Source organism: Anguilla anguilla, chromosome 2 (genome assembly GCF_013347855.1).
Source record: "Anguilla anguilla isolate fAngAng1 chromosome 2, fAngAng1.pri, whole genome shotgun sequence".
Classification (NCBI taxonomy): Eukaryota; Metazoa; Chordata; class Actinopteri; order Anguilliformes; family Anguillidae; genus Anguilla; species Anguilla anguilla.
Genome location: NC_049202.1, coordinates 46,506,909 through 46,534,221, shown reverse-complemented (window position 1 = coordinate 46,534,221; position 27,313 = coordinate 46,506,909). Strand labels below are relative to the sequence as shown.

At 42.7% G+C, this 27,313-nt stretch overlaps 1 protein-coding gene across 1 annotated transcript; it reads left to right on the top strand.

Annotated features, from left to right (window-relative positions):
- The first annotated feature begins 8,424 nt into the window (after positions 1 to 8,424).
- On the top strand, positions 8,425 to 19,859 carry LOC118221534 (beta-1,3-N-acetylglucosaminyltransferase lunatic fringe-like). Its single transcript, XM_035406678.1, has 8 exons — positions 8,425 to 9,019; positions 15,635 to 15,683; positions 16,312 to 16,414; positions 16,701 to 16,854; positions 16,970 to 17,055; positions 17,178 to 17,343; positions 17,501 to 17,586; positions 18,048 to 19,859. The coding sequence occupies exons 1-8, from the start codon at positions 8,582 to 8,584 to the stop codon at positions 18,112 to 18,114; spliced, it is 1,149 nt and encodes a 382-aa protein (XP_035262569.1). The 5' UTR covers positions 8,425 to 8,581; the 3' UTR covers positions 18,115 to 19,859.
- Positions 19,860 to 27,313: the final 7,454 nt, after the last annotated feature.

The following is a 27,313-nucleotide window of genomic DNA, read 5'->3' as shown; positions in this document are numbered from 1 at the left end:
TCCACCACTGGATTTCCAGTAATCTGTCTACCATGGTGGAATGCATATGTAACAATAACGGTAGCTTTCTCTTATACACAGAGCACTCCCCCTCACTGGGCAGATGATATCAGAACAATATTACACTGAGCATAACCAGTTTTTCACTTTAGAATTTATCAATAAACAGAAAGCAATAATCATATATTTAAAATAAGGAAGATAAAGAAGTCTCCATTGAGCATGTGTGTGTGTGTTTGTGTTTTTATACTGTGTGATATTTTTTGTGGTGGTAGTTGAGAGCAGACAGAATTTTGGCTCTCAGTTTAAAGTGGGATTGGTTCGTTTTTGAGTCCCCTTTAATTATAAAAGCCCTGGAAGCCCTTAGTTGCACTGTGTGTGCGTGTGCATGTGTGTTTGTGTGTGTGTGTGTGTGCACGTGTGCATATAAGTGTGTGTGTGCGTGCGTATGTGTGTGCGTGTGTAGATGTGTGTGTGCGTGTGTATGTGTGTGTGCGCGTGTGTGTATGTGTGTGCATGTATGTGCGTGTGTAGACGTGTGTGTGTGCGTGCGCGTGTGTGTGCGTGTAGACGTGTGTGTATAGGTGTGTATGTGTGCCTGTGTGTGCGTGTGCGTGTGCGCATGTGTGTGCGTGTGTGTTTGTGTGTGTGTGTGTGTGTGTGTATGTGTGCATGTGCGTGTGTAGACGTGTGTGTATAAGTGTGTGTGTGCGCGCGTGTGTATGTGTGTGCATGTGTGTGAGTGCGCGTGTATGTGTGCGTGTGTGTGTGTGCGCGTGTGTATGTGTGTGCATGTGTGTGAGTCTGTGTGTATGTGTGTGTGTGCGTGTGTGTGTGTGTGCGCGCGCGTGTGTGTTCGTGCATGCATGAAAGAGAAAGAGAGAGAGAGACTCATGGTGGTGACACGGGGCCACAAAATGTCAAACTCACTTTGAATCCACTCGTTTCTCATGGAGGAAGTTGTTCAGATTGTCTTTGGAAAGGCTCCCCTAATTAGCAGCACATTGTTCACAGATGCGCAGACAGAGCGGACGCGTCCCTGCCCACAGGGTCCACTCCCATATAGAGCACGATCCACACCACAGGCAGCCCGCACATTTCTCACAAGACTCTTGTGTTTAGGGGTCTGTGGAAAAAAACATTAGCAATAAATGCTTGAGCCTCTTCTGTTTGTTTCAAATGTTCACATTTTTGGTTGTATAAAATTGCAAATGTTCCCATAAGAGAGATAGCATTACTGTAGCACAGATGGTTCATGTTCACTACTACTACTACTACTACTACTAAACCCAATCAGATTTATAACATTTCCTAGCTTTCCGTGCTCAGTAATAACATTTCTCTGACCTAGCCAACGTTTTTTACTGAGTGCTCTGACCAGAGCTTAAAAAGATTAAACAGAAAAGTCAACCACGCGGTCAGAGTCATACATGTGTAAAACATATCAGATTAGCTGACTTCAAGCCCCTTCTGTGGACACAATCATGCCCCTTTTTGGGTTTGGCCTGGGTGAGATGCTCATTGGGGGAGGCACAGGGCTCCTGATTGTGTGCGAAGCAGACGTGTCTGACGTGTCATGCGGGAGTGAGTGACAGTTTGCAGGGAACGGCAGAGCAAAGAGCTAAAGCCTGTGTTTATTCTCCCAGCATGGGCGCGCTAATGCTGATAGGATTACAGATTATACAAGGAGCCAGAGCCGGGGGACCTCGTGGAGCCTCAGAACCTGCTTCGTGTTTTCATGCCCTGGACACAACTTTAAAATCTCAGAGGACTTTCCCTGCTGGATTTATGGATGGAGATGGACTTGCCTTTTACAAGGCAAATAAATAAGGCATGTTTCCTCTTTATCAGCCCATGGCATCCAGGCACTGTTTCCATCACCGGCAATCGACGGGACCAAAAAAGAAAGAGCCATTCCCAGTGACTGCAGTACGTTACTGCAGATGTTAAAAGCCATCCCCTCTCCCCCAAAGTAATGGAAATGTGGCTGCAGGACAGAGGAAATTGAACCACATAAAATCACATGGGTACCAAATAAACAAATAGTCTATGATAAGTAATCTGTTTTAAGATAGCTCACAGAGTAAAACTGCGATATACAGTTAAATGCAGAAGTACTGGGACAGTGACACAACTGCTGTTGTTTTGGATTTGAAATAAAACGGTGAATATGAGGTTAAAGTGCTGATAGTCAGCTTTAATTTGAGGATAAGGATATGCGCATGTCAGGTGAGCTCAGTAAGAATTACAGCCCTTTTTATACAGATACCCCCCCTCATTGGTGAAACCTAGTGATGATAGTGTTATGGCTTGAGCGTGTACAGCTGCCACTGGAACTGGCTCACACATCGTCATTAGTGTTGTAACTGCTGATGAAAGCAGTAGAATGAATTCTGAAGTGTACAGAAACATCTGCGTAGATCTGATGTAGGTCCAAATGCCTGATAACTCATTGGATGGCGCTTTACCTTGCAGCAAGAAAATGATTCCCAACATAATGGCTAAAGCAATGAAAGCAATGTTTTTCAGAGCCAAAAAGTGGAATGCTCATGACTGGCTGAGTCAGTCACCTGTCCTGAACCCAACTGAACATGTGTTTCACTTTCTGAAGACAAGACTCAAGGCAAAACACCCCAAAAACCAACAGTAACTGAAGATGGCTGCAATACAGGCTTGGCAGAGCATCACCAGGGAAAATACAGAGTTTTTAATTATGTCTATAGGTTGCAGACTTCAGGCAGTATCAAATGCAAAGGATTTGTAACCATGTACTAAATATGATGACTCTATTTCAGATTATGTAAATTTGTCCAAATACCTTTGTTCCCCTAAAATGGGGGACTATGTATAAAAAGGGCTGTAACTACAACAGGGATGACCCAATGTGAATGTGCCCTTAAATTAAAGCTGACAGACTTCACTTTAACCTCATATTCATTGTTCTATTTCAAATACAATGCACTGGAATATCAAGCTGAAACAATAGAAATTGTATAATTGTCCCAATTAATTAAATTGTATATTTCAGACAAATTTAAAATAGTTTATTTTCAATAACGCATAAAACTTTATAAAAATAAGAAATGTCTTGAATGTCTTTCAAATATCAAGCGACAGGTTCAAGCCCATCAAATTAACAAATCCATTTAGAAATATTCTTAAATCCAACTTGACAGGTGATTGTTTGTAATGGTATTTAAATTAATTGAGTCTTAATACAAATGAGATGTCTTCCATTTAGATGCTTTTCTCATGCAATATGATACCAAGCTGATGCTACCAATACTGAAAATTTACTACAACAGTTTACAGTAAATAAACCTCCCAAATGAATTTTCACTTCAAACAATGAGCTCAGCGAACAAGGCACTGAGCTGAATTTAGGAGCCATTGAAGTGGACACTGGGTCGCAGTTAGAAATACTGCTCACACGTGGGAGTGGAAGCTCATTTTTTGAGTTTCTATCATGGAAAACTATGACCCGACTCTGAGAAAACTGGAACAGCGAGGACAGCAGTATGAAAGTGCGCAGGAACAGAAGAGACTGGGATGGAGAGATGGGAACTTGACCAGGTCCTGTCGTTGAATCCTGCACTCTGCGTGTCCTCTGATTATTGTTAACATATTTAAAAACAATCGTCCTCAGGGCCTGAGAGTGGCTTGCATTCCTGCGAGCCCCTTGCATGGGCTCAGCGCTCGCAAACCACTTTAGATAAGCATGCAGCACACAGCCCAACCAGTAGACGCCTAGGCATGATGGCTATTTGAAAAGCAGGCTAAATGCATTCAAATTATTTGCAGAACTTTTGGAATGAGCGTATTAAGTTGTATTTATGCTTTCAAAAAAGATGCAGTTTCATAAACAAGCTGTGTTCAGTTGTTAAGTTTCAATCAAAATTATTAGTGATTGTGATATGTTTGCCTTTATGTTAAGCTTTATGCTGTAATTCAAAGGGATGTTTTCTTCATTTGCCGTGTGTGTGTGTGTGTGAGTGTTTGTGTGTATGTGTATGTATGTGCTTGAGAGGGTTTTGAGTCCATGTGAGCCAAAACTGTTGACTTGGAGATTCTTTTCCAAACCCACGGCAATTTTTTTGAATCAGTAGCAAGATCACATCTTCAAAAGCAAAATCCTCTTTCCAACCTTCTGGAGGAAAGGAAGGAAAATGAGTGATAAAAAATAAACAGAAAAAGGATGGACAGGATTTACCCAAAGAAATTCATGTTCTTTTTGCCTTGAGTGTAAAATGAATCCAGACTCCATTCGCTCTGGCCTCATAGATAAAATCTCATAGATAAAATTTGAAGTCTTTTTTTCACCTGATGGGAATGATAAGTTCCATCTTTCTGTAAATGACAGCATGTGGAATGAGACATCATACGGAATGAAGATCACAGTCAGCCTAAAACAATGAGTGCAGGTGGCCATATTCACAATGGCGAAAAACAAATAAAAAAAAAACTCAGTTTGATAACTGAGTTGTTTGCAATTTCATATTACAATGACATTAGAAATTACATTTCACAGACCAGATCAACACCCTCTAGGCCACTTAATGGCTTTGAGATGCCGACAAGAGGTAGATGAAATAAAGTGTTGCTAAATTTATTAGGGATTTCTGGTGACATTCTTCCTGGGAAGTGGATTGCTGTCTGTCAGGCAGTCAGGAGTTCGTGGGGAGAGGGGTGGTGGGGGGGGGGGGGGCGTTCATTTCAGAGGAATTCAGCAGTAATTTCAGAGGAGAACAATCCAAGAAGGGATTAAAAGAGGGCGGGCAGAGATTCCTTTTCTTTTTGTTTTTCTTGTCAGGGGGAGGAGGGAGGAGGGGAGGAGGAGGTGGGCAAAAAATTTGGAACACAAATGAAACTTCCAGCACATTATACATTTTATCCCGCCATTTTAACAAGGTCCATTGTCCCGGAGCTTTAAGGAACTGTCAGGCCCACGGCTTTGAGAAGACGGAGGAGCCTTGTGAATTGGAGGGAGAAGACCCCAGAAAAGGGCCAGATGATCCCACAAGAATATGGGCCAGGGGGACAGCCCATCGGGCCTGGTTTCTCATGCTTGTTTTTCTGCCTTTTTTGTGAACTGCTTCAAAAGCCAAACAAAGACCCCGACTTGTCTGCCCACAGCTATATATACAGCTCACTGTCACTCCTTCACTTATGTTCGGTAGTGAGTCTGATCATTTGCTTGCCTTTTTTACATGTTCAACCCAGAATGCAGCCCTTGTTTGACACATCAAACAAAAAACATAACATTAAATCATATCTATTTTTTATTGAATGACCCGAGTAGCATTAATTCTTTTTCCGGCACTAAGTATATATTGTGCAGTTCACATACAGTACTTTCTCAAATGAACACAAATTGCTCTTCTGTAATGCATACATACTATATCGTGATTGTGTTTAGAGTATATATTTTTTCTGTCTGACCGACATCAATTAAATTCAGTTATATGCTCATATAATCCCTATTCTTTGTCTTACTGGCCACTTTGCATAATCCATTGGACATTTTGTTCTTCTGTGGGATTTCTAACGCTGCTTGGTCAGCAGATGAACCAGCAGGCAACAAAACAGGCTTTTTTAAATTGGGAAATGAGACCATCATATTTCTTTTGTTTCTCCTGGCTTAGAATGCTCAGACTTATGATAACCACTGGTTGATTCTTAGATATGTATCCTGCCTGAGATCATTGGCTGGGGCAGAGGGGGGTCTGTGGGGGTTTCCAGACTGGCCACCGCCAGCTGTGCGACTGTCTGCAATGGGGCAGTGGAGTGCTGGCACGGGCGCCTGGGGGTCAGGTACCCTCCACCAGAGGAGCCTCAATCAGCAAAAGCTGGAATTTCAATAACAACAAGTGTGGGAATTAGGAGGGAAACTGTTTAACCTTTGTGTTGTGCTTGGGTCAAAAATGACCCTTTTCTGAGTTTAACAGCAGCGAATACCCCCTAAAAAAAAAAAAAATTCAAAATGAAATTTGATGCCTGTATGTCCTTTTTATATTTTTATAAAAGCAGTAAATCAGCAGGGTACAAAGTTTGCCTTATGAGTAATTTCTTGTCCCTTTTTAAAACCCTGCAGTAATTAAATCAGAAGACATAATCAAAGTGAAACACATCTATTTGAGAGAGAAAAAAAATAAATTATGTGTGTTTTGTAGCCTGAAAAAATGCCTTCTCTGTGGACTGTAAACAAGGAACAGTTCACCTATTTATTGATGAGTGACGGGTTATTTGTACATGAGAAATGTTAATTTAGGATTTCAAATTCAATAAAGAAGCTTTATCACAGGGGGTCCAGTGAGAGTGGGTCATTTTTGATCCAGTGGACATGGGATGTATACAGTATATGAAGACAACACAAGGGTTAAAGGCTTTTGTTGGTGAGGAACGAATAGTGAGAAGGAAAAAAGATTGAAAATCTCTGAAAGTATTAAACATTCAAGGAGAACTCTGAACTGAATGGCCATGTTAAATAAAAGTTAAATTAAAAAAGGGTATGCATAAACAATTAAATTCCATTAGGTCAAGGAATCAAGTATAAAAACATATAATTTGCAGGTATGTTTTGGAAATATTAAATAGCATAATGATTTCACGAACCTTTGGGTTTGTGCAACAAATGTAAGCGATATCCAAAGGTTTTTGAACTTCTGAACAGCGCACCACAGATTAACTGACAACGCCGTTTTACCCTGAACGCTTTCGTCTGGTTTATCGGAATCCACTCCCCCTCTGCACTTTTAGACTATCTGTAGTAAAGACACCTGCTCCACAGAGAAACGAGAAAGAGGCACTCTTAAATGAGTAAGGCCGTTAGCTGTCATACATATTTGCCACCTGTCAGGGACAGACACTGCTGGTGTTTATCATCCAACTGTCAGCTCGAAACAAGACTGGATGAACCAACAACATGTTCACCTGTTGCATTGTTGGAAATGTTTCCCAAATTGTAGTCCCTGATCTTGATCTCTGGCATCCTAGCCACTTACATAGCGTGTGTGTGCGTGGGTGTGTGCCTGTGTTTGTGTGTGTGCGCGCGCGCGTGTGCGAGAGAGAGAGAGAGAGAGAGAGAGAGAGAGCGTTTCCAATATATGTCAATTAACATCACAGCGATTATGGTGTGGTTTTCATGGCAGAGATTTAGTCACTACGATCTTGAGAAGGTCTGTGACTACTCTTGATACGTACTAGTGGAATGTAGCACCACTGTGGCACTATTCAATCAGTGCTGCAGGGAGTTGAGCGATGTTACGGTTTACAGGTGCGTGCTGTAGGCTATAAAACAGACCCGAGTTCTTCCTTAGATAAATAGACCATCTTATATTATTTGTCGGAAAATTAAAGACAATTTTTGCTCAGAATAATTTTGTTCAGCAATATTTATATCACGGCAAACGTTTGCGAATATTACTAATAATTTGTTTAGAGATAGCCTATGTCATCTTTCTCCACGAGCGTAATTATTTTATCAAAGTTGTTTTTTTAATAGGCTATCCTGTCACTGTGTGGACCAAAGGATCAGGAAGCCCTAAGGAATTCAAAAGACGGGAATTTCTGGCATTCTTTGACAATCCTCTTGTCACTGTGATGTGGTCTTTTGAAAGATCCTTTTCTGAAAGCCCGAAAACAAGAGTTTTATTGTTGGTAAATCTGCATTCCCCAAACAGCTCGATTTGGCACCAAGAAATTGGCAGAGCTACACACGAACTGTCCAGACTCTTCAAACATCTGTCTGCAAGGATGGCTTAATCCAACATTCTTTAACTGACATCCAAGACACAAATGTTATCTCTCTCTAATGTAGCCCATCTACGGATGGCATATAGCGAGACCACATCCTTGGAAATTGAAAGGAGTTTTCTTTGAGATGTAATTAATGTTTCGATCTCACATTACAAAATGTAAAACAATAATATAAATCCTTACAATAATTATTTTTGAATTATGTGAGTCATCTTAAATGTGTAGTGTACTTATACATGTGTGTCTTTTTTCATTACGAAAGCGTAGCAGTTAGTTACAGCAAGCTAATTTTATTCACGAGCCAAATCAACCAGCAAGCAGTTATTTTCTTTTGAGTTTATCCGTAACGACTTTTGAGGTTATAAAACTAAAATGTTGACCAGAAACTCTATCAGTTGTGTTCCATAAGTCTTCCCAACCAATGTTTCAACTAATTTTACTCTGATATAAATTAAGAAACACTTGTTCCGTCTCCAATATATCTTCTCCTTTATACCATTGGTTGTAGTTTCACTTTTCTTTATACCCTCCCCTTTTGGGCGTTTCTTTGGTTTAGACCACGCCTGGCGGGGTAGCCTTCAGAAGTTCAGCTTCGGTCTTTGAGCTGGAGTGACCGCCCATCTGGCGTGTCCTTTGTTGAGGGGCAGTTTATAAAAGTGTCCCAGTCCTAAGTAAGGGTTATTCTAACCTGCGTGTTATATAGGGACAGTGACCTGAAAAGCGAGAGCATCATCGATCCAAATTAAAACATCGTAAGAAACAAAATTGAAACATATCTATGCAATTTTGAATCCGACCATTTTGTTTGTTACAAATATTAACGAAAATGTTAAAAAGCTGCAGTAAGAAATGTGCAGTCTCCACAGTAGCGGCAACTATATTCACCTGCCTTGTGGTGCTCCTGATAGCGGCACCGCACCAAAGAGTCCAGGTAGAAGAGAAGCAGATTGGAAGAGATGGGATGCGGTCACTGCAAAGCCTGGATAACTTTGGGGCAAATAATGGCGCGCAGGCGGACCAAAGCCAGCCTCGGGACAATTCAAAGACGGGGCAAGTGAACGGATTTTCGGCATATTTCACTAAGTTGACTCGAGGCAGGAGGGAAGTGGAGACACCATCGCAAGCCAAGGCAGCAGTGGAAGCGCCCCCCGCAGAAGACATCAACCCGAATGATATCTTCATCGCAGTCAAGACAACCAAGAAGTTCCATCAATCCCGACTGGATCTTCTTCTTGATACCTGGATCTCCAGAAACATGCAACAGGTAAGCAAATGGAGAGCTCGTTATTCACATATTTACTACTGGCTACTTAATTACACTCCCATGCTCATTCGTTATCTATGATAAGAGCAACCATGTTCTCCAGCGAACAGCATATAGAACACAATCATTTTCCTAATCAACAATGGTCCAATAAACGTCCGTTTTTTTTTGCGAGATACAAGATAAATAGTCATAGTGAGTTGTTATATTTTCTGCATCTGTAGCATAGCTGTCCTGATATGACTCCATTCCAAGTAACTCCAGGTACTTTTTCATCTTTTAAAATTGTTTTAATACTGATTCTTTGTAAACAGAGCACTGAACTACAGTATCCAGGGAACATTTGCTTGTTTTAATTGATCAACTACTTGGTAAGAATAAGGTGGGTGATGGTGGTGATAGTTCTTTCTTTTATATAATTTGTCACTTTTTCCCAGGGGTGCCTCTCCATAAAACCATGCCACCCCCTCTCCTTAGTCTCCCAGCCCCCTGAGAGTTTGGGGGTATAGTCCATGAAACACGATTAGTGATGCTGATTCATTTTTTGTGACTTGACCAAGCTTGTCAGATGTAAAACAGAGCCAAGAGACCAGAGCTGTTTAGCATAGAGATCGGTCTCAGACACATAAAGGGGAATGGAGTGGCACATTATAAGGGGAGAGGGCTTTTCTCTTCAGCTCTCACAAGCTGGTGGGAAAGAAACTGTGAAACCAGGGGAAAATGGCATCATTTAGAGACAAGGCATAATTCATTCTGAGAGCCTCTCTCACATCACTATAGAAATTTCTCCCCGGACTTCAACTGGGCTTAAAACTCCTTTCAGCTCTTTCTCTGTTTAAGAATGCTGGAAGAAATAAATTCTGTGATTGGTTCCCAGAACCAGAGACGTGATAATGGCAGGAAGTCCTCTGCCACGCCGTGTTATCGTCAACACCGTGAGCGGGTACTATTTTGGCTTTTGTTTGGTCTGATTTTTTGGTTTGCGATGATTTTTGTGTTGGTCCAGGTCCATAAAGGCTATTCAGACGCGTAGCTCTGGTTATAGACGTGAGCCCTGTTTTGGGTTCCAGCACTGTGTCACGCCACTCCAGGAGAACACACTGTGACACCTACAGTTCCCTGCCTGGGGCCTCTCCCGCTCTCCCTGTCAGACCTTCTTCCCCACGGAGTGACACTTCTTAAGAGCGCACAGTGCGGTTCTCAGAGATCCCTCCACTTCCCCCTTTTCTCTCCTCTCCCCATTCTCCTTTTTGTGTAGGGTGTTTATGTGAATACCTTGGTGCTTGGGGATCTATGGCGGTGGCTTCAGTGCTGTCCCCTCTCCAGGGCTAACAAAGCGTCTTTCTGAAGAGGGAAGAAAGGCTTTCCCAGCCTCCCGCTTCACCCTCTCCATGGGAACGCCGGAGCTGAAGCCGGGGATTTTTTTTTGTTGTTTGTGGAGAAGAGGGGGTCGGCCGTGTCTGGGTCAAGCTCCTGAGCGATGGGAAAATTGGGGGGCTTTGCCTTCATTAGGGGGGAACACCGGCGACAAAAAGTGTCCTCTGGACAGTTTGTGCTTTGAGGAGCGTGCTGGGCTCGGCGCAGTGTGAGAACGCAGCATTATGAAACGGCCGCTTTTTAGGCAAGCTCTGCCGTTCACAAAGGGATTCCCGGCCCTGTTCAGGGGGAAAGAAACAGCCCTGTCTCTTTAATGAGGCACATTCTCACATTCCCAAGACTCTAATCTTGTCACGCATCATTTTCAGGGGTCACTTTAATTTGCTTCACAGTATCTGAGCCATGCTCATACATCAGCAGAGGGAAAAAATATTTTTTTCCAGGAGAGCTTTGCACCAATATGACAAAATATAGTAAAGAAATGTGCTTATCAATATGTTGATCTAAAGTATCATGTGTAGGATGTAGTGTGCAGGGATAACTTGATTGCTGTGAAGGTCACGCAGTGACTGCCAGGCACTGATCCTCATCTTGCTACAATGGAGATGGAAAGGGGAGCAGATCAGCATCAGAGACACTGGCTAATAAGTTAATCTGTCAACACACTTTCCAGGTCTTGGGTTTATCTTTTCCCCATTGTTGAAATGATGTTAGTATTCCGGGCTAGATTTAGGCCACAGTTGGTAAACGAGGCAGTCTGTGCACGTCTGCCAATCAGACAATGGTTGTCTTTTCCTTATCTCTGAAAGAAGACCCATTTCCTAAAATTTTAATAATCCTCTATCCACACCCACTAGTCAGGCATGATGGGCCTGGCCAGGTTTATGGAGTGCTGTTTAAATTAGCATTGAATTTACTTACTAGTGGATAAAGTTAGTTAAACCATCACACAGGGGAGTTATCGGGGGGCTTAGCAGGCAGCTGGTGGGGCAGACTAGACATAAAAGAGACACCGGGCTTATAATGCAAGTGGGAGTTACAGGAAGAAGGGTGCCAGGTGGTAACTACAAAACAAAGGACACTTAATGCCTTCCATATGAATCACTGGGCCTGCATTCTCAGCTATGGACTGCAGAGATCCAGGGATAAATTATATGTGCGTTTGTGTCTGATGGGCATCCTCTCTGGTTTCTATTGCAGAAGCAGTCTGTCTGTACGTTTGTGCTTTACTTATGGACTTTGCCTACCACAGAGTGCTTTATGACTATGGCCACTTGCCAAAATTGGACCCATTGAGGGGAGGCGGCGAATACTGAGAGTGTGCCGAATATCTTTATCTTTATCTTAATCTTTACTCTATCATAACTATCCTGTGGCCACTAAAAGGTTACAGTGGAACAGAAAACTCTGAGCAGTGTCCCAAAGGCTGTTGGTTTCAGCATAGTGCTAGACCTCTGTAAATAGCTCCATTCATGACCCCTCTCTAGTGTCACCCAGACCGTTAAATTCATACCGGTCTCTCTGGTACTCCACATGTACACTCCCTAGGGTGCCACTCACTATCAGTCCCTGTTTACATGTAAACAGTGAGTGCTGAGCAGAGCTGTGTTTACTGTTGACACAACTGAGCCGGGCGCTTCGTGTATTTGGGGAAGTGAGCGGGGCCAGGTTTTACTCCCGTGCTGTTTTCAAGTGCCCTGCTCAGTCTAAATCAAGGTCCACGTTCACCTTACTTAAGGAGGAATGTGCAGCATATTGATGACTGTTACAAATTCCTCGGCATGTTCTCACGTGAAGGTTTATCGGAAGAGCTTTTCTGTTGGTTCCCATTGCGTAAGAAAGTGCTGCGTAAGGGAATACCAGCATTAGGCTTCACACTTTCTCACACTGCGAGGATTTTCAAAGCATACCTGGAATTTTGCTTTGCTGCCTTTTTTTTGTTTAGCATTTGCTAAATGGGGCACTTTTGCGAGTGAAAGTATAAACAGAAACGAGTAGTTCTTCAACTTTGTGACCTTTGTGAAAATTTCCTTAAGAAATCACTTAAATATAATCAAGACAAACTGTTAAGCACTGCAGCAGGACAGTTACAATGAGATTCTTTGTGTGGATGAATAAATGCTGGGAAAAAACCGACTGTTTGGGGATCACTTAGAATTACACTGTTTTTGCAGTAACTTGTACTACTACTTGTAGCAACAAAATAGATGCTCTTTCTAAAGCAGCAGTGTTTTATAATGATATATTTTCTGGTGGGTGTTACTGTTTTCCAGATTGTAGCTTCCTGTGTTTCTTATCCACCCCCTCCCCCTTCAAAACAATGTGGCTTCCCCAGTCAGGTCATAACAATAGGGGTGCAAGCCTCTCTCTAATCAGCCTGTGGTGGGCAACAGAGGAGGTCTTCAGCACTGCCACTCAGCCACTGTACTGAGTGAGCAGTACACGCTTGTTTGGCTTTTCCAGGAGTGCCTGACCACAACTTTTTCTGAACATTTTCAACAAACAACTGGAAATTAAACAACCAGGCTAATTACAGGAAATGTTAGATGTTACATATTAGACATAAGAATACAGGGATGGAAGAAACAATGGAAGAAACAAAACCTGCACTCACATTTGGAAAAAAATTGCACTGTCAAAGTCTATGAAACATTCTATCAATATAGGAAGTGAATTATATGTTTCCAGAGATTGAGGGTGACATCATTGGAGCAGGGTCATTCTCAATTAAATGGGTCTTACTCTGTGCCCCCACGGTGCGATTCTGTATCACGCACAGCACCAGGTGACTGGTGCCCCTTGTGGGTTAATTGAATCAAAACTGCTTGATGGTGTGAGTCACAGGAATCCAGACAAGTGAGCACAGCTGGGGCAGCAGACGCCAAACTGGCAACATGTCCGTGCGCCGAGGGTAGCTGCACACAGAGGAAAGCCTCGCCGGTAACCTTACACGGCTCTGAAACAGGAACTTCATTCTCTAGGTGGCATTAAGCTGTGAAAATAGCTGTCTGTTAAACCCCGGCTACACGGAGTATAATTTATTTCACTGTAGAAAGAAAGCCGTCGGAGAGCGAGCTAGTTTAGAAGAAATCTTATGTTTTCGACAAAAGAGTGTGATTGAATTTCCTGGTGGGGATGGGGGACAGGAAGCTGGACCAGGCGTGTGTGGCTGAGGCAGAGATAGGCCCTGACAGAGAGGCCCTCTGCAGGCCGGGCCCTTCCTGCCCGGGGAGACGGAGGCAGCCAGCCAGGCTGCGGCCTTCCTGAGCGGCTCCCGGCTCCTGGGGGGGGGGGGGGTGGAGGTGAGAGGGAGGGGGCCATGTGCCAGGACTTCCTGTGGGAGCAGAAGGCGAGGGCGAGCCATGGCATTATTACCCTGGACTATGTTGGAAAGCAACCAGCTCAAACAAGAAGTAGGAGCCATTCAAACTTATATCCTGGAGTCATAAGTTACTTTTTAGTCTTTACATAATGATGGCGTGTTTAATATCAATTTATGGTCCGTCAATATCAAATTAATATGTTTATATAGTAAGGAAAAACACATTTCATGTTCGCTTAATATTCCCTCAAAAACTAAATAATTCAGAAGTGCATTTCCCCTCTGGGAATGCTGGCTCACGAGACCTATTGGTAGCGCATAGAGAGAGAGAGAGAGAGAGAGAGAGAGAGAGAGTGAACAAAGAATTTCCCTCTAGAGCGTTCTTTATCTTAACCACTGCAGCTGTATGCAAATGCAAGCAAACGTATTTAAACTTTACCCATCAGAGATTTAACCCAGCTTTAAAACACACTCCATTGTTGTATGGGAGGGAGGGGGGGTTGGAGTGTGTACGTGTGGGGGTGTGATTCACTACACATGCTGGAAATGGAAGAAACAGGCAGTATAGGCAACATGGGCTCCCCTCTCTTTCACAGTGATACGCTGGGTGAGCAGCTGCCTCGCTTATTAGGCTCTTATGTCTGTGAAAATTAAAGCAAACGTTGCCGTTGCTCTGGTCTTTACACCACTGCCACCCTCCCTTAAACAAACAGTGGCCCTGGGCCCGCTGCACGGTGCAACATCTGCTCAGAGTTTGTTCTGCAAACATATGCGCCGGGGGCTTGGCAGCTGGCTCAGGTACAGAGTGGGGGGAGGGGGGAGGCGGGTGTGAGGCTCAGACAGTTACCTTTGGCTTAAACTCAACCTGTCGACGTCGCTTGAGTCGACAACGGCGGCATCAGTTAGTACAAGTGCACGGCTGGTCCGCTGGTCGTCACAAAAGAGTACTTTACCTCACAGAAGGGGGGGGGGGGCGGGGGGACTGGGTTAGCGAGTTAGTGGCGGGTACAGTTACCTGGCTTGTTCTGAAATACTCCTAACAGACTGGTGGGGCCAAGCCAGGACACGTGCCAGAGATAAGGAAGAGTGTGGCAGGTGCTGTTTTACCTCAGGTGGAAAATAAACAAATGAACAACGGCAGACAGAAAGCCGGGTCAAGGTGCCTTTTTAACGATTCGCCTGTGCGCTGTGGCGTGTGTACCTGTATCGCCTTGTGGTGCCGCCATGGATGAATTCCTTTCTGCACCTGCTCAGACACATAAACGTGTTCGTTGCAACGTGCTCAGAGACTGCATTCCCTCTCTGCACAGTTCCTGCTAACAAAAGCACCAGAACTGTTAGACCTTCATGTGTGTTATCATATAGAAAATGCCATCTGCTGCTACTTTGTAAGTGTTGAGATATGAAACATGAGATATGAAGAGGAAGTCATTTTACTTGTAAAAAAAATAATAAAGCTCAGCATTAGCATCAAGTGTCCTCTCTCATCATGTTCGACTTGTGTGAAATGGGGAGGGGGGCTGCCCACTCCCCTCTTTGTCATGCTGCAGGCATGCTGTCTGGGATGCTGTGGGGCCCTGGGACAGTTGCCATGGAGAAAGCACAGCCTAGCATAAGAGGCTTTTATTCTTGAAGGAATTCTTTTGGGGGCATTGTACGCCTGTTTGACTTGCTTAACTCACTGAGTTCTTCAGCGAGTAATAGGAAGACAAAAGCCCCAAATGAGAAAACATTTCAAAGAGAGACCGGCAGCACGGGACAGCCACTTCTGAGAAATGTTTCATACCGAGGGCTTATTGTGTGATTCCTTACGAGGCTGAATTTTGTTCACAACACCATCCCTCCCTTTCTTCAGGAACTTATAGAGAAGGGAACCAAGCAGTTCTTAACCTGATTTTTCCATTTGTGTCTTGCAGACGTACATCTTCACTGACGGGGAGGATGAAGAGCTTAAGAAAAAGATTGGTGAGTACGGCATCCAATAGAAACTCTCAACATTGCTCTGTTAGGATACTTGCCAAGTGAATAGTATAGATATAGTATAGATAACTTATTAACTCAGCTCATTTTCCATGTGGGTAACTCAGCATCTTTCCACATGTTTTTTAAGCCTGATGCACTGTAGTCTATTAAGATTTGGAGCTATTTATGGACTTGCTGCTTTTGGTCATTTTTGACAGGAAATTACAGCTGTGTGCTTTTTAGAGGAAGCTTTTTCTATTATTACCATAGCTTGCCAAGCAACTTTTTCAAACTGAAGAGAAAAAATAGCTTTTTATTGATACTCGGATCTGTCGCTTAAAATGGATGAATTCAGACTTCCCTTCTAAGAAAGGAGTGGACTTGCCATTCAACGCCCCTCCTGGCCTCAGGAGGACCCTCCACCCCCCAGACAGGGCTCCTTAGTCCCCATGCAAATCACTCCATTGAGTCCCCCTAGGCAGGCGTGCTAAGGGGACAACCTCCAAACAGGTGGCAGATGGTAAAAAGGCAGGCCGAGCAAGGCTACAGAAAGGCCGAATAAAGGGGCTATTGATCAGCCCCGTCCTTCAAAATCAATAACCATATTTCCCTCTTTGTCTCCCTAATGCAGGAAGTCACGCCATCAACACCAACTGCTCCGCTGCCCACAGCCGACAGGCGCTCTCCTGCAAGATGGCGGTGGAGTACGACAAATTCATAGAGTCCGGCAAAAAGTAAGAGGCTCTGCTCCTGCTGTAATTGAAGCCAGAATTGCAGCGCCGCTTGAAGTCATTACTGTGTTTAACTTGAGAGCCGGTGGACACGTTTACTTTGGGTTAAAAGCTTCTCTCACTTTGATTGTGTAATTCATGTGTAAATGCATGTTTCCCTTGTCATGTCAGTGTCAGAAATGTTGATCTTTCCTCTCGATTGCAGGCAGCCGCTTGCACAGGGCTGTTAACATGTCGGTAATGTGTTTTCCTAAGGTGGCTTTGATTTAACTGTGTTAATGGCTTTCAGGTGGTTTTGCCATGTGGATGATGATAACTATGTGAACATGCGGACTCTGGTGAAGCTGCTGTCCCACTACCCTCACACTCAGGACGTCTACATTGGCAAGCCCAGCCTAGACCGGCCCATCGAGGCCACTGAGAGACTCGGGGACAACAAGATGGTGCGTGGACAAACTTGTGCATTACAGGAACACTGACACTTATAGAATAATCACAGAATGACTAAAAGCAATTTGGAAATGAATGATCAAGTCATATTTTCCTGTGTGTTTCCAGAGACCCGTCAATTTCTGGTTTGCTACGGGAGGAGCGGGTTTCTGCGTGAGCCGTGGCTTGGCTCTGAAGATGAGTCCATGGGCAAGGTAAGAGACTCAACTTGTATTTCTAAATGTGGAATTCAGTAACGATATTCTGAAACAAAGTTTCTCTCCTACATGGATTATGATCTCTAACCGGTCTCCGCACGTCTCCCTTTTCTTTGCAGTGGCGGCCATTTCATGAACACCGCTGAGAAGATCCGCCTGCCGGACGACTGCACCATCGGCTACATCATCGAGTCGGTGCTGGGGGTCAGGCTGATCCGCAGCAACCTGTTCCACTCTCACCTGGAGAACCTGCAGCAGGTGCCCAGGTCTGAGCTGCACAAACAGGTAAACACCTGCGCAACCGCACGCCCTCCGGCCGGGCTCAACGCGAGCCCATCGTAAATCTGGCACTGCCTGAGCGCCCTTTAACACGCCGTCGCGTAATGACAGGTTTCATTCAGGTTTAATTATGTGTCTGTGCTTCTGTGCGGTTTTATTTCAGGTTACACTGAGTTACGGAATGTTTGAGAACAAGAGGAATATCATACACATGAAGGGGGCTTTCACGGTGGAGGAGGACCCGTCCAGGTAAGAGTGAGGCTGATATGTAGAGCAGGCCATCGCACACACTACTGATGCCATGGCTTTTGATGCTATCTTGAACAAAGGAAATCCTCTGGTCATTTCGAAACTCAAACCAGAGCCTGGAAGGCAATAAGGCCGAAGGTGCTCTTCCTGCCTTTGCTAATCTGCAGTTTCTGGCCTCTTCAGCTCTGTCCCCTCCCTGTAATCATTCTGTTTTAAGTCTGAGCTTTTTTTGGTCCCTGATGTAGAAAGAACATCATGTTCTTAAGCCAAAATCATCTGTTCTCAGCCAAGCTAAAGGACATCCGATAGATATGTTTCACAATCAACAATGCATTGTACAGGGGCCATGTGTGTGTGTGTGTTTGAGTGTGTGTACGTGTGTGTGTTTTCTTTTTTGATTGTTGGCTGATTTAACTCATTATGAGGCTCACTTCCCCTTGTTTCCTCCTGTCTTTCTGCAGGTTCAGGTCTGTGCACTGTCTGCTGTACCCGGACACTCCCTGGTGCCCCTCCCACGTTGTCTATTAAGGGCGACGGCCTCCTTCGTTGGTATCCTCGTCCCTTACGGCCTCGGTATCTGAAAGGCCTGCGGGACCCATGTGGTATTGGGCCGCGCGGTCGCTGTGTTTTTGCCACAGCGACGCACGGTCTCCATTCGTTTTATTGGGCTGCTGTGCGGTCCGCAGTTTCGGTTATGGACTCTCCCTTCCCGGTCAGCACGTGACCACCCCCCACCCCAACGCGTGGGGAGGCCGGGGCTGCGTGCCTGTTGGGAAGGGGCTCCCAGCATTGCGCTGTACAGGCAATCTACCATGCTTCATACGTTGTAAATTTTGCTTGTGTTATTTGCAATTCTCATAGAATGTACTTTTATATTCGCATGCCCCTTTTGTGCCAGCTTTTACCCACTACTGTTCTTTCCATTTTCTTTATTGCCGGTATTATTCTTCTTATAATTACTATTGCTGATTTTATACATTCCATCACCAGAGTCTTGGAAGCTGTTTAGTATTTTATCAGAGGACTCTGTAGCAATTATCAAAGATGATGTAGACAGAAATGGGGACTCAATGTATTTTAAAGTCTTTTATTGTAATGTTTTATTTTATTTTGTAGACTCCGGACAAAATTAATGAGGTGAAGTTTTTCTTTATTTGGTGCTATCTCAGTATTATGATTTGTGAGTTGCGCTGGTGAGAGGGAGTTTCCTGGATGTACTCTCAGGTGTTTTTCTCTGAGGTATGCCATGGTAGAGCACTTTTCCCCCCAAATGAATGTTTTGGCCTGTTATGAGGCAATTCTCTGCTAATTTCAAAAGAAAAGTTATCCCAGATATGAACCATTTCTGTAGACTTTATTATATTTAATGCCATTTATTGCAATATGAAACAATCTTGGGAAAAATGAGTAATATATTAGCAATGATCAAAATGAATCCTACAATCATCTTGTGTACTTCATAAAGATGTGGTAAAAATGATAATTGCACAGCTTCCTTTAAATAAATTGTTGCTTGCTCTTGTAAAGCCTCAAGTGCACAGAGGGATGTGACAATGTTGTGTTTTCCATTAAGTTGGACCTGTTTACACCTCCACCAACTAATGTGAGACATTGTCACATCCCTTTATAAACAATGCATGCCTTATGTGTAACACTGTGTATAGCAGATCAACATTTTGAATCAATGGCAGTTAAGAATATTGTTTTGAAATGTTAAGTTTATTTTTTGTCTTGTCTTTTTAATAGGGCCATTGATTCATTTTACAGGAACTCACTGGTAAATTTTTTTTTTAATTAAGCCATTGAAATTTTCTTGAAAGCACAATTTCCTCTTGAGGGTTTAGCCATTTTTTTAAACTGTTACTGTGAAACTCTGGGCCTGTTGTGCTACATGACAGCTTTACAAGAGCATTGCCAGTTTTCCAAATACACAGAGATTCTCTGTGAGAATGACCCATACTGGGTGTGTTTGTAAATCTATTTGAAGCAGTAGTTCTGTACTGTGACTTTTGTTTATAAATGTTTATATATGTATTTTTTCTGTGGATCAGAAATGCTTCTGATGTACTTCAAAGGATTGTTTCTGCTTTCTATTTGTTATTATTGTGTTCTTCTGTAATTTATACTCCAGTATCTGGATTGTTTAATTCTGTGTTGTAAATATATATACATAAAGAATGCTTCTCAGGGATCCTAAACCTGATATTGTTACCCTGGAGATTCTTGTGGTAACCATTCTTTGCTTTTAATAAAGCAGCATATTTCCTGCCTGACATGTCTTACTCTGATGTTTTTCTTCTTCTGTATTTTTATATGAGAGCATTTGGAAAGTGAAAGTCCAAACCAACCTTTTTCTTACTTCCAACATCGGTCCTGATATGCGGCACCTGAACAGCTGTATTCAGTAACTGTAACTGCAAACCACTCCATAAAGATCACATTTACCAATAACTACCCCAGGGGTCCTCAGTGTTATCCTGAAAGGGCTGGTGTGGGTACAGGCTTTTGTCTCCACCAAGCAGTAGCACACCTGATTCTAATAATCAAGGTCCTTAGCAAAGACTGTAGCAGTTGATTAGTAGAATCAGGTGTGTAACTGCCTGGTTGGAATGAAAGCCTGCACCCACACCGGCCCTTTCTGAATAAGATGGACCCCTGAACTACCCAGTGCCTACACCTCTGTCAGGGTTTACTTAAGGACACTATAGCATTTGGTGGATCTAAACCTTATCATTTATACTTGTATCTGCTTAGAGGAGACATTTTAGGTGTCTCTGACCAGTCATAAAAGTATAACCAGCTGTGGGGGTGAAAGGATAACTGAAGAGCACAAGCCAGTAATCACCATGATCAGGGCCCTGTGCTGTGGCGTCCGTGACCTTTATGGATGTGTGTGTTCCGTGTGGCCAGGCCTGAGGCATGAGGAAAGAGAGCTACAGGGCTCCAGAGCCTCGGGCCTGCTGGTTACACTCATCTTCCTGATCTCTGATCCCACAGAAGCCCACCCTTTTAACTCCAGTACTGTTCATTCCCCATTGGCTGCAGAGGCTTTTTATATGCACAGCTGCTGGAGATGAGAACACTGAGCTCTGTGTGATTATCATTAGTGACACGAACATAGAAAATTTTCATTTTTGAGTGCACTGGTAACTGGCCTCTTTTGTACTTGATATACCTTCTATATTTGGCCCTTTATGATTTTGTATTGGACTGCTGGATTCAGTCATCATAAAACATATATGTTGATGCTAGCTACCAAAGATTGTCGAAATACAGGTGTATATTTTTGGTTGGTCAGCTATTAATGGCATATTGAATTCAGTCTGTATTATCCGGAGGCATGCAATTCAAAATTGTCTGGTCCAGCAAGTTAGCCCAAACAGGAAAGAGCTTGATTGGTCATGGCAAAGATATGGACACATCCCAACCAGAGTCAGCAGTGCAGTTTCCTGGTATGAATTTCCATAAGTGGGGCTGCATAACCTGGTGTGACAGCAATAGCTCAACCAATTTTTAATAGTGCTAAAACTTCCATTGGCTCCAATGTGCAGTGTTGGAGTGGAATAGTTTCATAAGAAGAAAGCTTCTTTTGAATCCAGTCACAGTGGTGCTTTTGTCCTTAACCTCAAGGTCGAATTAATTCAAGTGAATGAACTGAAGTAAGAGAAATGTTTGCAGTTCATTTGTTCCTTGTCACTAAAGAAAAATGTTTTGGAAGAAAATGAGAAATATAGCATTTGAAAAAGGTTAAAGACAAGGTTAAATTATGTTGCTGTGAGGAGCCCCAAGCATCACTGAGCACTTGAGCATGACTAGCATATGACTGCTGACCCACTGCAATACCTCAGCCATTCCAATGGAGTCCCTCCTAGGTCTCAAACACGTGCAACTGACGCATAATTTCATAAACATCATTTTACTTGCTTTTTTAATTTAGTCATTAACATTTTATTATTTTAAGTTTTTCCATTACTCCAAATTTTGACTATCCAATCACATTCCAATCCAAAACCCTGTGTCACTGCTACAACATCTCAATCAATTTTGAGAGTCAGTTCCAGAACATGGGGCATGTCACTTCCTAAGGTGCTAGTGCTGTAGCTGGTGGCACCATCTGACAGTGCCACAGACATCCGTTTACAGGACAACGATGCCTCCCTCAGTCGCACACTCAGTCGATTCACCATTCAAAGACTCAGCTGTGAAGGCTCACAGCCTTTGATATAAGCCGGTGTGACAGGAACTATTCTATTTTTACTGTAGTGCTGTGGATGTGAAGCTTGCTTATGAAAGCTCAAAGAGCAATGCCAGCTGGCTACAGAGATATATACAGCCTACCCAAATGGTATGGCCTGAGGACTAACATCTTCTCTGTCAAAGATGAATTGCTATGCGCTCTGTTGGAAAAAGCATGGAGGAAAAACAAATAGTCGGCATACGATTACCATATGTTGGTGATGGCCTGGGGTGGAAATGATTCCGTCATGGTGACCCTTTCAAAACTTAACTGAATATAAACTTGGTCACTGTAAAAGGGGTATGTTTATTATTTTATAATGAGGGTGTGGAGACTTGGGTATGGGAAAGGGCAACGCTGAAACAGAAAGAACGTCTGGAAAATAAATGGAAGGGCAGTGAAATTATATGACCACCAGGTTATATGCAAAATGATGAGAGCACACAAAAACCAAGAGGGTTAAACAAGCTGCATGTAAAACTAGGCTATAAAGTAGTCCCTTTGGGCAGTTGTTTAGGGCCACAACCGCTAGGGGGGCCACACGACGACGAGGGGGGGCCATACGATCCAATGTGCATCTAAGGAAAATAATGTTATTTTCGTATTTACGTCATTCACCCCCTATCGCGGAACTAGCGGCATAAGTTGAAAATGGAACGGCAACAGGACAGCTCTACAGACTTGTTTAGGGCCACCAAAACCCTAGGGCCGGCCCTGGCTTTGGGACTAAACAGGATTCTAACTGAAGCAGGAAAGAGAATGGTTTTGGATTTGGTAATTGACATGATGTACAGTTTGTGTTGTATCCAAATCTTTTCCTTAGCACCGTGGAGTAAATTACATTGGAGCTGTTTTCCTTTGATAGACAGCTGTGTGGCAGTTTCTCTAGTCCACATTGATCTCTGAACTAAGATGCACTTGCCAGTAGTCTTCAGATCCTCCATCCAAGCTGGTTATTACAGGCTATATCTCCATTCTGAACTCTTGTGTTTGGAGAAGCAGCAGGTGTAAGAAAGATGTTGGGGGAGGCAGAGAGCAGGCTCTCTGTGGGCTTCCTGCCATAAAATGGTCTGACACTTCAGAGACAGGAAGTGGCCCCAGTGTCTGGCTTCATTCATCCTAATACAACAGGTTTGTTTTCAAACTCTCCTGGTCACCCAACTGTGACTCAGGAAGAGCAAACAAACGTCATTTCACCATTCTGAAGTAGCCATTCTTGGAAGGAATGTTTGTTTTTACAATGACTTTGGAGTTGACAAAGCAAGAGACGCACAAGAAACCACGGTTGCATAGCCTTGACCTAAGTAAGTATGCAGCTTATTTTTTTGTAAGCAAACGACAATTGAAAAAGAAACAGGAGCATCCTTAGAAGCAACTGCTTATTGAATTTTTAGGATTTATTGTTTTATTGAATGATTAACAGATATTAATACTGCTAAAAAAAGCACACAAAAAATCTAAGCAAAAACAAAGTGGAGCTACTTATATGTGGACTTGCATGGATATACTATTCTGTTTGTCAAAATAAATAAACATTCACTTGTTGGAATTCCAAGGTTTCTCTTTCTTCTTTTTGAATTTATGAAAGCCACAAGCTAATCCAGCATTTAGTTCTGTCAACACAAGCCTGTGGTCAAGTTATTTTTGCCTGTAATCCTATGGTTACATAGCACAGTGGACACATCATTAATGTGACCATGTTCTATTACAAAACATCCCCTGCTTAGCCATTCATTAAAGTGAGGTTTTTATTGTCAGCTCTTTCCTCTTTCCCATGAGCGCAATATCAGTTAACCGATGTCTACATTCCCCAGGTTTACAGTCTGTGAAGGCTACTGACCAAGCTCTCCTCTGACATTACTCACCAGCTAAGAGAGGAAAGGCTAGCTAGCAAATGGGTTTTGTTAAAGTGCCTCACACTTCAAACACATTTTAATCCTGTTTATGTTTTCAAGGATGTCTTTTGTTTATGACTGGAGATGACGTAAAGAAAGGAGCTCAAAACACACAATTTGGAACAGGACTTCAGAAACATGTAGTCATGTTCATAGTTAGGGTGCCCCTCCACTTTGGCTTCACCACAGAAGAAAATTCGTCCTGAGCCATATTATTGACAATACATTGTTGATGAAAGTTCAGCAATACTTCCCTGCCACCAAATCCTACTTCCACAGGCACACATTCTGTTAAGAGGACTGGATCATTTTATGGGTGGAAGTACATAAACAAACAATGTAAGTTTGATACTCAGGTTTTTATCTATTTTGAAAAAAAAAATTTCTGACACATAGGAGGCATGTTTTACAGCAAATAATGCTAAAAAGATTAGATCAATTAGTGTCTAATGGACAGAGAATATGTCATGCGCTCATGTCAGATTAAAGTGCATTGATGTGGATAGCAATTTATTAATCCATGAAGAAATATTTGTTTTCCTCATATGCCAGAACTGATACAATACAGATCCTGCTATTTCTTAGATTCCAACATTATAGAGCACTAACATGATTATGTCCAATATTTTCTCAGTGAATATTAGTCATGCACAAAAGAATGATCACAATCCAGAACTCAAAAGAAAATTATTTTAACAACTTGACTTGGTCTCTTTTAAGTATTATATGAAGTTGCGCTATACTTTCATTTGCTGTCAGTGTGGTTTTATGATATATAAAATGTCAGCTGTAATTCACCAATGAAACAGGAAACAGTTAACTTGCAAATACTGGGAAATTTCTGATTATCAGAAATAGGTTCTGAAAAATACAAGTGAAATATAACACATTTACAAATGCCCTGTTTATATAGTGCGGTTAAGATATAACAGTGAGGCCAGAGAAAACAAACAACTTGTCCTGTGCTGCGGTTGTGTCAGTTACTGTGGCCAACACATTAAGGCTGCCTATCAGCAACAATTCTGTAATAGCTGCACACGACAGCCCTGGGAAGTCCACTGAGAAAAATATCTGTTCCCATCCATAAATGGAAACTCAGATGTATAATTATGGCCTATTTGCATTTATTTTGACTGGTGTGCTGCAAACCTCAGAACGACCACACTGAAGTTTTACCCAGCGTGGGGGAGCACAGAACAGCTCAGCGTCAGTTCCCTGGGAAACCTGTGCTGCCGTTGGTCCTTATCTAGAATGAACCGAGGCTCCAGGCTGCTCATAATGATGGGATGTGAAGGAGTGACTCATAGCCCCTGAAGCTGAAAGACTCAAAAACTGGACTTCTGAAAAAAATTCCTGCGAACATGCCATTTATTCGTTTTGCATAATTGTGATGTGTCCCATAAATATGCAAATGATCAAGCAGCGTGCCAAGCTGCAAGTTCCTCATCTCCCCGTTGTGCTCCCCCTCATACTTGAAGAAGCATTAACAGCCTTTGATGCTGTTTGCTTTAAAGAGCTCCCTCTCTTATACCTAATACCCTCCTGTGAAGAATCTTTGCCCTGTCTTTGTTTATGTAAGCATTCAAAGAGCACTTCTGGAAGACTAAATCTTATTCTAACGTCGGATCAAATCTATCCGTTTATTCCAGAGTGAGCTTTGGCAGATTCTCATACTGATGCGGGTGTTTTGGGTGTGGCATTCAAACGGTTTACAGGAGCATGCCATCTCTCACCTGTCCTACCGCATGTTTGTTTTACTGTAAACAGTACTTTGTAAGTTAGCAGCTGGCCTGCCCTTTATGAATAGTTAGAGAATATGTGGCTAACTGCTACACGTAGCACATCGGGAAGTCCAGAGCAGACCATTGTCAACAAATCAATGTTTTTATCTTCAAATGAACTCTCTTCAAATCATTAAGTGTGCTGCTGATATGGGAACAAGTATGAAAAATGGACAGGTACCCAAGTTGAAAATAAAAGATTAATCCTCTAAGAAAAACACAGAACACAGAAGGTTGTGCTGTTATTGTGCAACAGATGTGATCACTATCCACATAAGACTGATTCAGTAAAGTATTGATACAAATCAAATATCTGCACAATCACACCCAAATATTTAATGACCACAGATCAAAAATTTATCCAACTGGACATTTCTTTAAGCATTATAAGTTAGGCAGCATGTTCAAGGGTAAGCCAGTATTATAAATAGTTCCAATGCAATGTAATATTGTATTAATATACATTATCTCAACTAGTTGAAATAATTATTATTCAAACATTGTTTCAAATGGTGCTTATTCAAAAAATAAAAAAATGCTGAAAATAATCTTCCCCTTTCTACTCCTTATTTTGGGTAAAATGTTGTGCTTTAAAATGCATGCTTATATGAGCTGGAACTTTTTCAAACAAAAAAGGACAACAGAAAGCATGGGAGCCTTATTAGAGTACGGTGGCTGTCTTTTGATTGAAGTTGAGAAATTATACTTTTTTAAGCAGTAGCGCAGTACTTCGGTCTTGAAATAAACTATTTAAGATCTGATGCAGCACAGTACTGTATTTAAAGCAAGCACAAGGAAGAACAAAGAGGCCATTTAGTGATCTTGCAGAGGGCCCAAACGTAGCAGAGAGAGTGCAGAACCCCTGGGGCTTGGATGGGTGCCCTTGGCAGGGAGATGAAAGGGGATTTGAAAAGGTAGCAGTTTGTCGATAAAGATTTCCAAAGACTTGATCCTAGTGCCGAACTCCCAGACACTATTCCCCTGCTGCTGTACAGGCAGTGGATTTGCATGAACTCTTCACTAAAATTGTTGATGATCAAAAGTCCTCTCAGACAGTTTGTATGTGTGTGTGTGTGTGTGTGTGTGTGTGTGTCTGTGTGAAAGAGGGAGTGAGAGAGCGAGAGAGAGAGAGAGAGAGGGCTATTTACTAATACACTCTGCTCCTGAACTTTAGCTGTTTATATGATTCACTGTAAATTAAAATGAACTAACTTTAACTGCGCTTAACTCATTTTACAAATTATCTGCAATGTTATTGCTATATGGATTCTGAATTTGAATAATTATTTCAGTTGTATTTTGGTAGGTGTAATAAGCACTAATATGGCAATTATTCATGATAGCAGAATACATTAATAAAACATATAGGGCATTTCTATTAGTCATAATGCAGGATTCAGTAGTAACCTCTAGCATGTAGACAAGGCTAATTAGTCCATGGCTCGTGTTATGATTTACAATCAAATAAGACTGCTTATCACACCTGCCATAGTGCTGAATAAACTGTTCTTAGTTATGAGGAGTCACAGGAAGATGATTGTTTCAGTGTCACAGAGATTGAAGCCAAGCTTCTGCAACATTTCGAAGCAGAGCCATCCAGACACGGGCATTTTGGGCTGTGGTCTTGATCGTGACAGCACTGGGGACAGCTGAACCAGGGTACAGCGCCCCACATTCCACAGCAGAGAGGAATTATGGGTACTCAGTTGTCTCACGCTCTGTCACCAGGGCTTTTCACACTACTCCAAGCAATCCCCAATTAACGGCAGAGAGAGTCTGGAGCAACATTCCAGATTAGAGAGGGCAGGCAGCAC

Coding starts and splice junctions, on each gene's coding strand:
- LOC118221534 (XM_035406678.1), top strand. CDS start 8,582: ATGTTAAAAAGCTGCAGTAAGAAATGTGCAGTCTCCACAGTAGCGGCA. Junction 16,415..16,700: donor TTCATAGAGTCCGGCAAAAA/GTAAGAGGCTCT, acceptor AATGGCTTTCAG/GTGGTTTTGCCATGTGGATG. Junction 17,344..17,500: donor GGTCTGAGCTGCACAAACAG/GTAAACACCTGC, acceptor GTTTTATTTCAG/GTTACACTGAGTTACGGAAT.